This window comes from Clarias gariepinus, chromosome 21 (assembly GCF_024256425.1).
Source record: "Clarias gariepinus isolate MV-2021 ecotype Netherlands chromosome 21, CGAR_prim_01v2, whole genome shotgun sequence".
Classification (NCBI taxonomy): domain Eukaryota; kingdom Metazoa; phylum Chordata; class Actinopteri; order Siluriformes; family Clariidae; genus Clarias; species Clarias gariepinus.
Genome location: NC_071120.1, coordinates 1851387 through 1866586, shown reverse-complemented (window position 1 = coordinate 1866586; position 15200 = coordinate 1851387). Strand labels below are relative to the sequence as shown.

The 15200-nt window shown below is 47.3% G+C and overlaps 1 protein-coding gene across 1 annotated transcript; it reads right to left on the bottom strand.

Moving 5' to 3' along the window:
- Positions 1 to 308: 308 nt before the first annotated feature.
- Positions 309 to 14994, bottom strand: tnksb (tankyrase, TRF1-interacting ankyrin-related ADP-ribose polymerase b). Its single transcript, XM_053480509.1, has 27 exons — positions 14520 to 14994; positions 13766 to 13990; positions 13342 to 13437; positions 13168 to 13204; positions 12979 to 13054; positions 9606 to 9700; positions 9458 to 9524; positions 9188 to 9374; positions 8977 to 9095; positions 8719 to 8810; positions 8544 to 8622; positions 8263 to 8434; positions 6437 to 6516; positions 6163 to 6308; positions 5693 to 5858; positions 5352 to 5571; positions 5128 to 5237; positions 4789 to 4977; positions 4464 to 4650; positions 4233 to 4315; positions 3978 to 4098; positions 2584 to 2681; positions 2407 to 2481; positions 1117 to 1222; positions 845 to 1031; positions 574 to 730; positions 309 to 424 (listed from the first exon to the last, which is right to left on the bottom strand). Exons 1-27 carry the CDS (start codon positions 14953 to 14955, stop codon positions 338 to 340), a joined length of 3693 nt encoding a protein of 1230 aa, XP_053336484.1. The 5' UTR covers positions 14956 to 14994; the 3' UTR covers positions 309 to 337.
- Positions 14995 to 15200: the final 206 nt, after the last annotated feature.

Sequence of the window (15200 nt, the reverse complement as noted above, 5' to 3'; positions counted from 1 at the left end):
ACTGAGGCGGGGGGGGGAGGGGGGAGAGAGTGCAAGAGTAGGTCAGAGAGAGAGAGAGAGAGAGAGAGAGAGAGTCAGAATGAGAGAGAGAGAGAGAGAGAGAGTGCAAGAGTAGGTCAGAGAGGGAGAGAGAGAGAGAGAGAGAGTGTCAGAATGAGAGAGAGAGAGAGAGAGAGAGAGAGAGAGTGCAAGAGTAGGTCAGAGAGGGAGAGAGAGAGAGATAGCGAGAGTAAGTCAAAATGAGAGCGAGAGAGAGAGCAAGAGTAGGTCAGAATGTGAGAGAGAGAGAGAGAGAGAGCAAGAGTAGGTCAGAGAGAGAGAGAGAGAGAGAGAGACACTATGATTTCTGTTGTGCTCCAGGGCTGCTCTGTGTGCTGCTCTCTGGTTTAGCGATCTGGTAGGTGATCAGATACTCTGGATACGCCTGAAACACAGACACACACACACACACACCCCCACACACACACAAATGATCAGTATATCTGTAGGAGACCACAAGCACCACCAACTCGACACAGAGGAACAACAAGAGAGGAGTATAAACTGTGTGTGTGTGTGTGTGTGTGTGTGTACCTGCTCTCCTCTGTAGATGACGTACTCGGCGTAGGCCAGGCCGTTGACGCTGGGCCTCCCGATGACCGAGTGATGAGCAGGAGGAGCGTGAGCCATCTTCATGGCACTGAACTGCAGGAACGACTTCCCCAGAGTCACCCTGCAGAACAGCATCTGCCTGGAACACACACACACACACACACACACACACACACGTTCAGTAAGAGTAACCTCTATCCACACCAACAGTAGAGTGCCATCACGTCTCTCTGAGTGGGCGTGGCCTGCTCACCTGTGACACACGTAACAGGAGCGGTCCTTGTGGGCGGGGCATCCCGTCCCCCCGCCGATGCCGTAGACGTACTGGTTACTCTTGGAGGAGTTTTCAGCAAAGTAGATCCCGGCCCCGAACATACCGCCGATGTAGGCGTGGCGCTCGTCAAAGCCCTTGTGGATGATGGCGTTAATGAACGGAGAACCTGAACACACACACAGTGTAAGTAACAGTGATCAGGGCAATCGTGATATTATACAGTGTGTGTGTGTGTGTGTGTGTGTGTGTACCATGGAAGAGCATGCGCTCGTTCTGGTGGTTATGGTTCTCATCGGAGATCTCCTTCTGACGGTGTGTGTAGCGCTCACGCAGCTTCTTATTCACCACCTTCTGGATCTGCACACACACACACACACACACACACACACACACACAATATAATCAATACTAGATATCTTCACACATGATTTGAGGATTTTCTCCCCTACAGCCTCAGTGTTACATATGACAGTGTGATGTCAGGTCATGTGACTTCATCCATCATATCATATCAGATGAGCAGACCATCAGGTAAACTCCGCCCGCTTCTACACCTGAATCTAAACACTGATTGTGATGATGTCATCACAGTGACCCTTTATTAGAGCCCAAGCACTATAATATCATAGCGGGCAAAAGTCACTCTTCTTCTTCTAAGGATATTTTCTTTTCCCAGCATCTCAGCCCATTTTGGAGTCTTAACCCCCAAGTTAACATCCAAAATTCATGGAAATCAAAGAGTCGGACAGGATGGAATCTGGTGCGGCTCAACTCAACAGGAAGGCAGTTATTCTGGGTTGTTTGTAAAACACACACAATGGGATTTGATATACTTCTACTATGGGACTCGTATTATCAGTTTGTATACATCATGTGATGATAATGGTATTTCCCCGCCCACTGCCGAGCCTGAGTGGTGATAGAGCAGGTGCTTGGGCCCGCTCATCACTGCTTTGCAACTATATTTCATTTCTTTTTTTAAACGATCTGTCTTGACTTTCTGGCGATTGAGCAGCGCTCTCTTTCCGACAGAACTCTACTGCCACCTAGTGACAGACACAGGACTCGCTACACGCGTGATAACTAAATAACTAATCAGACTGAAACGTGACCTTTTTACCTTAATAGGTGTAAATATTAACTAATAATCAAACTGTGTGTAGACCAGGGATGGAGTCGAGTGATGGAGTCGAGTGATGGAGTCGAGCGATGGAGTCGAGTGATGGAGTCGAGTGATATCCAGGGTGTGAGGGATAACTGGTTTAACTGATCTAATGCAGATTAAAGTTTGATAGGAGTTTTGTTTGAACAAATTCTAGAACCATCAAAGACACACAAACACACACACACAGACCTGAGAACAGTTCTAGAGTCCGGGCCTGTCAGACTGAACCTCTTCTATCATGCTACACCTGTTCTCAGGACTGGTTTATTTCATGACTCTGATCTGACTTATAGTTCTCGAATTTGTCCAATCGAACACGTCCTCTGTCTCACTGAGGTGTGTGTTGATGATGATGATGATGATGATGATGAAGCACCTTGATGATGTTGTATCTGTTAAAAACTCCTCCAGCGTTTCCTCCGTCTCTGTGCTCACGGATCGTACTCTGCATCTGTTAAACACACACACGAAGGGAGCATAACAGTGTGTTATGAGGGACAGCTGTGTGTGTGTGTGTGTGTGTGTGTGTTATACAGGACGGTGTGGTGTGTACCTCCTCCGCCACAGACTGGAACTCCTTGTCGTCAGGCGGCAGGTCGATCAGGACGGTGCCCTGAGCTGCGCAGTGGAACGCCAGGTACGGATTTGCACCTAACACACACACACACACACACACACACACACACAATGATGATTAGTCTAAACATTACAGTGGAACCTCGGATTACGAGCTTAATTCGTTCCGGAAGTGGGCTCGTATTCCAAAACACTCGTAAACCAAATTTAATTTTCCCATAGGAAATAATGGAAACTTAAATTATTCGTTCTACAGCCCCAAAAAATAAATACATAAAAATAATTAATACAAAATATAACGTAAAAATAAAACAAATTAACCTGTACTTTACCTTAAAAAAATTTAAAAATAAACCCCGACAGATAAGGGTTTTCGTTTGTGCACGCAGAGTGTATGTGTGTAAAATGTGCGCGTGCACACACACACACACACACACACACACACATTAACGGATAGACCGTTTTTAAAACCGTTTAAAAATTAGCAAGGAACATTCCTAGTCACTCACGTGAGCGCATACTAACAGGATCACTGCTGTAAGTAAATCAACAAAAAAAATTTTGTTTGTGTGTTTATTTGGCAACCTGAGAGGAGGGGGGATGAAGGGGGGCTCGCTTGCGTTTACAGCCCCCTTCTCTCAGGTTGCCAAACAAACACACAAACTCTCTGCCTTACACAGACCTAAACACACACACACACACACACGCACACTCAAAAACACTGCAGGCACTAAGACCCAGCAGGGGAGACCTGATAGGTCTCGGCTTTACAGCCCCCCTCCTCTCAGGTTGCCAAATAAACACACAAACTCTTCTCTGTCGCAATTGTTTTCAAAGGTGAGGAGCTGTTTAATTTGTTTTTTTGTTGTTGTTGTTTTACTTTACAGTAGTGATCCTGTTAGTATGCGCTCACATGAGTGTGACTAGCGATGTTCCTTGCTAATTTTTAAACGGTTTTAAAAACGGTCTCTCCGTTAATGTGTGTGTGTGCGTCACATCTCACACACACACAGCGCGTGTGTGTGTGTATTCACCCAGCAGGAGAGACGATTACCTACAATTCTGCTGCAAGAGAGAGAAAAACCGTTGGCTCACTTGTGATGATGTAACGCTCGTTGTTAAAACAAGAAGCGCATGCGTGAAACATGATACTTGGTGCTCGTAAACTAAGACCATCCTCGTTTTTCAAGTCAAAAATTATTAAAAATGGTTGCTCGTCTTGCGAAACACTCGTAAACCACGTTACTCGTAATCCGAGGTTCCACTGTATTTGCGTGCACAGTGAGAGTTAGTATTGTTAATAAAGTTATTGGCAGAATGTGTGTGTGTATGTGTATGTGTATGTGCGTGTGTATGTGTGTGTGTACTCACCCTGCTGACCCCCCAGCAGTCTCTCAAGACCTTTGATCAGTTTGTGTCTGTGTCCGTAAGCGTTTATTCCGATCTCCTTCAGCTCCTCGTGTCCCATATCAGCCAGGACGTCCAGAGTGATCTAAACACACACACACACACACACACACACACACACACACACACACACACACACACACACACACAGTGATGAACTGGGGATGTACATACACACACCTTACACACCAGAGTAAACACCCCTGTTCCATCTCTCACCTGCTCGCGCTCAAAGATATCTCTGAGGTGTTCGAGGCCCAGACTTTTCAGGAACTGGCTGATGTTCATGTCCAACACCGCTACTGCAGCACACACACACGCGCACACACACACACACACACACACACACACCCCATGTGTTTATACTACACAATAGCATTTTATTGCATTTATAATATTTTTGCCCTTTTTCTTTATTCTGACACACACACACACGTCACTGTCTCTCACCCTCTCCCTCCTTGCGCTCGCCCCCCACGGCCCCGTCTGCCCCCCCGCAGGCCCCGTCGCTCAGGTTGTCGATGCTGGAGGCGGGGGAGATGAGGGTGGCGCTCAGCACTGTGGCCTGGGGCTTCAGACAGCTGGGTAACGCGTCAGGGGGCATAGCGTCCATCAGCAACGCGCGGATATCATCAGCCTGGACGGAGAGAGAGAGAGAGAGAGGGAGAGGGAGAGGGGGGGGAGAGAGAGAGAGAGGGGGTTTGGTACATACACAGTGAGACACACAGCGGTTACACACAGTCAGTACACCTGGTCAGTCCCTGTGCTAGCGTACCGTGGCTAAGTCCAGCGCGGTCTGTCCCTCCTGGTTCTTCATGGACGGGTCGGCGCCGTGAGCCAGCAGCAGCGCACACAGCTGTGTCCGGCCCTTCTGAGCCGCCTCGTGCAGCGGCGTGAACGCCCACTTATCCGTCGCGTTCACACACGTGTTGAACTTGATGAGCAGAGCCGCTATGTCCACGTGCTACACACACACACACACACACGCACACACACACACACACACACACACACACACACACACACACACAGAGTGAGAGAGAGAGGGATGAGTGTTCAGGGCAGAGAGAAGGTGGATTGAGTCTGTGCTCAGTGCTGCAGTGGCGTCTCTCACCCCGTAGGAGGCAGCGTTGTGCAGCGGGATCAGACCTCCTTTATCCTGAGCGTTCACATCCGCGCCGTGCTCCAACAGGTACTCCGCTACCTCCAGGTTATTGTAGCCAGCTAACACACACACACACACACACACACTTCATAAATTAACAACGGACCAAATTCAAAGCATGCTTTAATCAGGGAGGTGTGTGTGTGCGTGTGTGTGTGTGTGTGTGTGTGTACCGGCGAGGTGTAAGGGTGTAGAGTTCCTCCCCTGTGTGTCTCTACAGTTGATGTTGTCGCTGCTACACAGTTTCTGGACGCGGGCGAGGCAGCCCTTCTTGGCGGCGTCCAGCAGGGCGGCATCGCCACGCAGCAGGTCCTGGATGTCCGTGTCTCCGTCCTTCACCATGTCCAAAGCCACGTTACCGTCCCGGTTCTTCTTTGATGGGTCAGCACCATGCTACAACACACGCACACACACACACACACACACACAACGAGTGTATTAGAAGGCTATGTGTTAATGTTATTCTGAATAGGTGTGTGTGTGTGTGTGTGTGTGTATGTACACATCAGGTTACCTTGAGCAGCAGTTTACAGATCTCGTATTTGCCCTTGGCTGCAGCTTCGTGCAGTGGTGTGAACTTCCACAGGTCCGCTACGTTCACCGACGCGCCGTGACGCACCAGCAGCTCGGCTACTTCATAATGACCGTACGAGCAGGCGTTATGGAGAGGAACCAGACCCCTGTGTGTGTGTGTGTGTGTGTGTGTGTGTGTGTGTGTGTGTGTGTGTGTGTGTGTGTGTGAGAGAGAGAGAGACAGGTAATGAATCAAAGCTGCATTATTACAGTGTTTTATGTTTGTGTGTGTGTGTGTGTGTGTGTGTGTTCATTGAGGATTATGATTCCACTCATGTTGGTTATTAGAGATGTGTGTGTAATGATTATTCTGTGAATGAAGTGTGTGAGCAGTGTTGTGTTGTGTACTGTGGAGATCATGACTGTAGTCAGTGATGATGATGATGATGATGGTGATGATGAAGGTCTGACCCCTTGTCCTTGGCGTGGACATCAGCCCCGTGCTGCAGGAGATACTCCACCACGGCCACGCGGTTATAACCAGCCGCGAAGTGCAGCGGAGTGGAGTGACGTCCCTCCAGGTCACGACAGTTCACGTTCTGGGGAGAGCACAGTCGCTGCGCACACACACACACACACACACACACACACAATACAGTTAGTTTCTGTTCTTTTCTGTAATTTTGTCACCACTATGTTCAGTGGAACATTAAACACACACACACACACACACACACACACACACCTTCACCGTGTCCAGGTCTCCTGCTTTGGCCGCCTCCAGGAAGCGATAGTCTGCATCAGAGTTCCGAGTGGGAATGTTCTCTAAAGGACATGTTACAGGAACAACTAGTCAGATACAACCAACAACCACTCACTGATACACATACATGTGCACACACACACACACACGCCTAGCACAGTGTCATTACACTTCCTCTGAGGTATGTCAGCTGCTCATCATGCTGAGTCTCACACACTGAGGAAAGAGCTACCTGCCCTCGTTCACATACACACGCTTACAGAAACACACACCTGGGAGAGAGACAGAGAGAGGGAGAGAGAGGTGAAAGACCAAGAGAAAAAGAGACAGGTGAAAGAGACAGAGACAGGTGAGAGACAGGGAAATAGAGACAGGTGAAAGAGAGACCAAGAGAGAGAGGGACAGGTAAGAGACGGAGACTAGGGATGCACCGAATGTTTGGCAACCGAAATTATAATTATAAAAGTAAGTAAAAAGGCCGAATAAATTTTGCCGAACAATGAGGTTTTTAATGACGCGATCATATAGTAACCTGCGCAGAGTGAGAGGCGCGCGCTTTATGCAGCAAACATGTCAGCTGTGTGAAAGCACTTTAAAGTGTCAGAGAAAGAGACAAAAACGGCCGTTTGCAGACACTGTTGTGCTGAATTGTCCAGAGGGGGTGCATCTGCAAAAACATACAGCACGTAAGTTTAATTTATCATTTAAAAACGAGACACCCCGAACATCATGCAGAGTACAAGAAAGACACGGCGGCGGTTACGGCAACAGCAGCAGCGAATCCACATTTTTTGCACTATTTAATGCACATTTGTTGTTGTAGACTTACAGAGTCACATTCTTTCAGCAGTCAGTTACTATGACTATAAGCCCTAACATAGGCTATTAGAGAAGGGGGCTTCAAAGATGGACAAATAAAAATATTTTTTATTTTACTAATTTATTTATTTTAAGTTATATTGTGCTTTGTTTGTATATCTGCTGGAATGTTAAAAAAAATGTTCAGTGTTAAATAAATATTTTGAAATTGTATTTTTGTTAGTTATTTTTCTGAAAAGCAACACAAAATAGTAAAAAGCAAATTTTTACTATTTAATAAATAATTAATATAAATTGGCAAAATAAATGGAAAAAATGCGAAACACCGCGTTCGGTATTCGGCCTTCGGTCAAGCATTTCATTATTGTTCGGCTTCGGCCGAGAATTTTATTTCGGTGCATCCCCAACGGAGACAGGTAACAGAGAGACCAAGAAAGAAAGAGACAGATAAAAGAGAAAGAGACAGGTGAAAGAGAGACTGAGAGAGAGACAGGTGAAAGAGAGACTGAGAGAGAGACAGGTGAAAGAGAGACTGAGAGAGAGACAGGTGAAAGAGAGACTGAGAGAGAGACAGGTGAAAGAAAGCGAAACAGGTGAAAGAGAGACCAATAGAGAGAGACAGGCGAAAGAGACAGAGACAAGTGAAATAGAGACCAAGAGAGAGAGGAACAGGTGAAATAGACAGAGACAGATAAAAGACAGAGAGAGACAGGCGAAAGAGAGACCGAGAAAGAGAGAGACATAGAGAGAGAGAAACAGGTGAAAGAGAGAGAGACAGTTGAAAGAAAGACACAGAGAAAGAGTGACAGGTGAAAGAGAGACAGAGAGAGACAGGTGAAAGAGAGACCAAGAGAGAGACAGGGTTAGCCTGTCCCTAACCCTAGATGTATGTATGTGGTGTGTGTGTATGTGGTGTGCATGTGTGTGGTGTGTATGTATGTGTATGTATGTGGTGTGTGTGTGTGTGTGTATGTGGTGTGTGTGTTCACCACTGAGTATCTGTTGCACGGCCTCGTTGCCCGTCTGTGCAGCAGTGAAGCCCTGCAGTGAGACGATGGACGGATCGGCTCCGTAACTCAGTAACAGTCTGCAGGTCTGTAGGTGACCCGCTAGTGCGGCTCTGTGCAGCGCCGTCTGACCCAGAGTGTCTACTGCGTTCACCTACACACACACACACACACACAACAGAGTTACACCATGCTCATCACGTAGAGTGAAAAAAAAGGTGTTTACATCATTATTGTGTGTGTGTGTGTGTGTGTGTGTGAACCTTTGCTCCGTGTTTCTGTAGAACCTCCAGCACGTCGTTATGCGCTCGCTCTGCAGCCACGTGGAACGCAGTCATGAAACTGTGAGGAAACACCACAGACGTAAGGAATACACAGTGATACACAGCGTGTGTGTGTGTGTGTGTGTGTGTGTGTGTGTGAGAGAGAGAGACTCACTCTTTGTTCTTCTCGTGGATGTTGGCTCCTTTGCGCAACAGCAGTTCTGTCAACTGTTTGCGTTTGGGATGAGGAGACGCCACGGCACAGTGCTACACACACACACACACACACACACACACACACACACACACACACACACACACACGGATAACAAACATGAAATCAAGCTATTTAAGCCATCTAAAATATTCCATATAAGGAAAAATATATGAAGATAAACACAGCTCTGAGTGTGTGTGTGTGTGTGTGTGTTACCAGCGCGCTGTCCTGAGAGTTTGGGTGTTTGAAGTTGATGATATCCGGCGGAACCTTTTTCACCTTGGCCATGTCGGCCTCGCGGGCGGCCTGCAGCAGCGAGTGACCTTTGAACTCATCTGAAAGAGAAATGTGTGTTTGTGTTACTCACAGACGAGTGTATCACAGAGCTCAGTGTGTGTGTGTGTGTGTGTGTGTGTGAGAGACTCACAGGCGAGCCGGTCGCGGAGCTCGGGTGTGTGTGCGAGCTCGATGGCGCTCTTGCAGTGACAGTTGAGGACGGTGGGGTCGGCCCCGTGGCTCAGCAGCAGTGAACACACCTCGGCCCGGTTCTTACTCGCCGCCTCGTGCAGGGGCGTGAACTGCCACAGGTCCATCGCGTTCACACACGCCCCGTGCTGACAAACACACACACAATATTTACAAAAACATAACGAGACTCTTAATGAGTGTGTGTGTGAGATACAGGGTCACGTCTCACCTTCAGCAGCAGCTCAGTGACCTCGTAGTGTCCATACGAGCAGGCGTTATGGAGAGGAACCAGACCTCTGAGGGGACACAGAGACAGAGTGTTCATAATTATCAGTTGTTTTAATACATGTGAATGTGTGTGTGTTCATGTCCCTCACCCCTTGTCCTTGGCGTGGACGTCTGCTCCGTACTGCAGCAGCAGCTGGACGATGCGTACGCGGTTATAACCTGCAGCCAGGTGCAGTGGAGTCGACTGTAACACACACATTCGTGAATCAAACACACACACACACACACACTTAGACATCACAGTGTCTCATGCAGGGCTGTAAGGATGCAGCATGCTCTCTCACAGCAAACCAGATCATCCTCATCATCCTCAAGCACAGGATACACACATCCACTGTATGAGGTGGTATCATAGCTTTGAGATCCACAGATCGGGTTTCTCTCATGGTACGTCCTCCCTCAGGCACCTTAAACCCTGGCAGTAGAATTCGCCTGAGTCCAAGGGATGAACTTATGAAGCACTCAGTCGAGCTGTGGACCTGCCCTCTGCCCTTTTCCAGTGGTGGAGATGACGAGCTCTTCCACTGTTAACACTGTTTCTTCTTCTCAGGGTCAGACCAGTTTACCCCATTTCTATCACTAGTAATGATCGTCGACATGAAGGACGTTTCATCCACAGCACGCTGATGGAGTTCTTGGCAGACTTTGACGTGATGTTCCTTCTGCTCGACTGGACTGTTCCCTATGACACACCGACAACGGCAGCGATTTTGTGGACTGTTCTCCGACGGTCATCACGTTGCTGAATGGTTTCGAGATTTTTTTGATCTCTTGCCGTCTTCCAGTGATGTTCTTCCACTCTTGAAACACCTCAAACAACTCGTAGCATCGCTGGAAACTTGCTGAATCTTATCTCGTGGTCAGAACAGCACCAGTCACACAGGACGTACGATGTACACAGGACGATGTCTTTTGGCACACCGACTTATGAGAGTAAGTCATCCCCTGATGGTCCTGATGTGAATAAAATTCCTACATCAAAGTAAGTCAGTGTTTAACACACCTGTCTTGCTTTCTCCTAAATATTTCAAAGAGGAACACTATAGCGCCAAAAGTATTGGCTCGTCTGCCTTTACGTGGATATGAACTTGAGTAACATCCACTTCTTAATCCATAGAGTTTATGATGATGTTTAACAGCTTCAACTCCTCTGTGAAGGCTTTCCACAAGTTTAGGTGTGTGTTTATGGGACTTTTTGAACATTCTTCCAGAAGCACATTTGTGAGATCAGACACTGATGTTGGATGAGAAGGCCTGTCTCCGCTCTAATTCATCCCAAAGGTGTTCTACCAGGTTGAGGTCGAAAGTTCTTACACACCAAACATTCTCATCCATGTCTTTATGGACCTCGCTTTGTGCACTTGTCCCCTTAGTTGTAGTGAAAGGAACTCTTAATGCTTCAGCATACCCAGACATTTTGGACAATTTCATGCTCTCAACTTTGTGAGAACAGTTGGAGGACGGCGCCTTTCTTTTACAACATGACTGCGCACTAGTGCACAAAGCGAGGTCTACAGTATAAAGACATGGATGAGCGAGTTTGGTGTGGAAGAACTTGACTTGAACATAGTTTGCTGTGGAGTTCTTGGCCGTGGGGGGACTGTGGGGGAATTCGACTGAGGGGGAACTCTTGAGAAGCTCCACAGGAAGACCTCATGCTGGCTCCACAAAGTGCTAGAACATGGTGGAAACCTTAACAGTGAGATCACCATGACTCAGTGGTGGTAGTGCCATGCTGTCAGGAGGCTTTTCATGAGCATGGATGAAGACAGCATGATCTTAGAAAAAAAACCTGCTTCAGTCCACCCCAGGACAGCGGTACCAAGTGTACTACACCAGAGGAGTGTTTCAGCACCAACACCACGACTGAGTATAACGTGATCAGTGATTAGACACCATGTAACTAATGATCTGTCTGATCTGTGAGACACATCAGGATCCAGATGTGTCTCAGAAAATCGAGCAGGACCACATTAAAAGTCTGCAGCCGTGTTTAAATTTAACTTTACATGTTAGATCCCTTTTAAGGCAATTTAGTTTGATGTTTTCCCCTGGAACACACACACACAAACACCCAGCATGCACTGGTTATTACACCATCTGACCCATGATTTTACATGTGTAAGGTGAGGAATTTTGGGAAATAATCATATAATTAAATGTGTATTTTTATATAATAAGCATTGTGACGTTACATGCCAACCACACACACACACACACATTGATGTGAGCACTGAAAGACAGCAAGATGACAGATTCGAGCACAAACATCACACTCTTTTACACCAAACAGAAAGTGATGAACAGCAGGCACGTGCTGATATTCTATATAACGTCACTTTGACACCTGCTGAATCCTGCGCTCTGATTTGTCAGATGGTGATTTATATAAATTGTACGTGATGATAGCACAGGTTTATACTTCTACATATGAACGAGTTCCATTCCGAGGGCTTGATTGTAAGTTTAATTTGTTTGTAAGTTTAACAAACACTGTCTAGGTACTTGAACACACAATTGGCTGTACACAGTATATTACACTAGTGTTCTTTAGAACCGTGCCTTCATGTTAAAAGATCTAGCGATGTCTGTTATATTCTTTACCTTGCTCCATTCTCTCAATTATTTTCACTTTTGCCTTCATCATTAACGCTCGGCGCTTGTTAGCAGGACCACCTTCATCAACGCTGTTTAGCACATGTTTATAGCCCATGTTTGAACGTTCATTTCTCAAATATTGTTACTGTATGTAGGGGGATTACTGTCACTAACAGGTTAGTGTTTCCATGGTAACGGCTTGTTTACGGGGACATGAACATCGCATGCTCCAGTGATAAACCTATTTAGGGACGGAGTCTCCAGTGTCAGTCAGTGCTGTGTATTTCCTGCGTGATTTTCTGCAGAATTCCTCCATTAATTAGTCAGATTTAACAATGAGATGAGGAACGAGTCGTATCCAACACCAACAACAGAAAAACAAAAGTATGAACCAGGTGTGATTAAAGTGCAGGTGAACATAAAGTGCAGCAGTAAGTAAAATGATCAGAGTTTAAATCATCAACACTGTGGTTCTGAAGATACACTTACCAGCATTTTTTGTGAAGTTGACTGAAAGTAGTCAGAGACAAATAAAACAGAGCAGAGTGTGAGAAAATCATTAGCGCTTAAAGTCAGACACACAGTGACATCATCAGCGCTAACAGTAACAAAGGTGCGTTCATGCCATAACCATCATTATCAGCTAGCATGACGCTCTAAAACATAACACACACTTACAGAGTGACGCAACAAGGCGGCATTAGGATATAATTGTTCTCATCAATGTGGTCGCCATGGTAACAACTCGTCAGGCAATCTGCTCAGTGTGTGTGTGTGTGTGTGCATCTGATTTGGACACGACGTGAACGCATCTCATTAGGGTGAAATGCAGGTTAAACTCTGTGTGTGTGTGTGTGTGTTCACCTTGCGTCCATCGCTGGCGTGACAGTTGACGTTGAGTGGTGTGAGAAGAGCCATCAGCTTATCTTCGTTCCCGCTCCTAAACACAAAACACAGACACACACACACTTAGATCATATGTATACAAGAAAAAAAAGAAGAAAAAAAAACCCCAAATGATCCAACTTCTTTTTCCAGGTTACACACACCCACCTCGCGGCCTCCAACAGCTCATCCTTCTTATATTCACCTGAAACAGACACACACACACATTGAGATCAGGATCATTAAGTCTCTTAGTGTGTGCCTTTTTTCAAATCAGTCCATGTATAATGTATACACTTTTAGTGTGTGTGTGTGTGTGTGTGTGTGTGTGTGTGTGTGTACCAGTGAGCACACTCTTGGCTGAAGGGTCTGCCAGGTCTAGAGCTGACTTGCCGTCTGTATTTCTGATGTTGGGGTCAGCGCCATGCTGGAGGAGGACTGAAACACACACACACACACGTATTAAAACCACACACAATCACAGGTACGCCCATCCATCTACAGCAACAGGCTCCGCCCCATTATTACTGTAACCAATCAGATAATACAGTATAGCAAAAACATTCCCATCCTCTCTCTCTCCTGTTTATATCTTTGATCTTGACCTTGTCTGTCTATATCTATTGCAACACATCATAGGCCCCGCCCCCAGCATGACTGTATCCAATCAGATTACAGCACACTACAGGAACATTCCTATTCTCTCTCTTTCTTGCTCTATCAATCTCTTTTCTCTGAGTGTGTGCGTGTTGAACACGCTCCTCACCTATACACACGTCGATCTTGCCCTTGATGGCGGCCTCGTGCAGCGGTGTGTAGTTCCAGTTGTCGCGGGCGTTGGGGTCGGCCCCCTGACACAGTAACACACTCACCACCTCTGCGTGACCGAACGAGCACGCGTTGTGCAGAGGGATGAGGCCGCCGTCGTCACGGGCGTGCACGTTCGCTCCTGTACGCAGGAGGTGCTCCACCACGTCCTTACGCCCGAACCCTACACACACACACAGTTACAACCTGAATGTTTTAAAACACAACTCTTGTTATCCTCAATACACTATTAACGAGAGTTTATCACTGTGCCCTGCATCCTGTCAATCAGTGAGCTGGGCTGACTCTAGCTCCGCCCACATGACCTTATTTGGTAAACAGCTCATAAGGTTCGAGTAATAATTCTACAGAACTCATGATAAATGATTATTTTTCTTTAAGCTATAAATATATTAAAAAGTGTTAAAACATGATTGTGATATGAAGATCATCTCTGGGATGTAGATTATTAAAGCACTTTAATAGAAATATAAATACAAACTCATTCACGTGACGTTTTACTCCGTCATACAGTGACGTCACTCTAATATAAATATAATAATAATAATGTGAGAAGTGATTTCTCGAGTTAAAGATCTATCAGAGAGAGAGATCTGAGGAGATGCTAAGCGGCTAGGCTAGGCTAGGCTATGCTATGCTAATCGCTGCGGCTATGCTAGCAGAGTGTAAACAGAAGAGCGCGCGGCTGTGACCTGCGGCGAAGTGGAGCGGAGTGGACTTCCTGCCCGACACGTCCTTGGCGTTCACGTTGCCCGAGTCCACCAGCCGCTTGACCCGCGACACGTCCCCGTTCCTGCAGGCCTCGAACAGCTCCCTGAACGCCGCCCCGACTCCCCCGCCGCTCTCCCCGTCCTCCTCCTCCTCATCCTCCCCCGGAGCGCACAGAGCCGGAGCGGGGCGGCCCGGGGAGGCCGCGGGGGCCGATACACACACATCCGACACCGGGCCGCCGTCCTCCGCCGAGTCCGGGCTGAGAGAGGGGCTGAGAGAGGGGCTGAGTGTGGGGCTGAGAGAGGGGCTGAGTGTGGGGCTGTCCGGGGCCGAGGAGGAGGAGGAGGGGAGCAGGGCGCCGCGCGGCGGAGAGGACGGAACTCCCTGATGCTGAGACGAGCGACGGGACACCGCCATCTTTACCCCGTCCGTCTCCCTCACCGTGTCAACAATCAACAGCTGGACCTGCGTCACTTCCGGTTAGAGAGAGAGGGAGGGAGAGAGAGAGAGGAGGGGGGGGGGGGGGCGCGTGAACACTTATTCAGATTGTGTGTGTTTTTGCACAGATATCTTCAGAACAAGAAGCACAACACACACACACACACACACATATATATATATATATCCGGGGGTGTATTCCAGGAAGCAGGTTATGTGTCAGA

Excerpts from the sequence above, each read along its gene's own strand:
- tnksb (XM_053480509.1), bottom strand. The coding sequence starts at position 14,955 with ATGGCGGTGTCCCGTCGCTCGTCTCAGCATCAGGGAGTTCCGTCCTCT. Across the intron at positions 9,096-9,187 it reads GCTCCGCGACCGGCTCGCCT|ATGAGTTCAAAGGTCACTCG; the intron begins GTGAGTCTCTCA and ends TTTCTCTTTCAG. Across the intron at positions 1,032-1,116 it reads CGAGCGCATGCTCTTCCATG|GTTCTCCGTTCATTAACGCC; the intron begins GTACACACACAC and ends GTGTGTGTTCAG.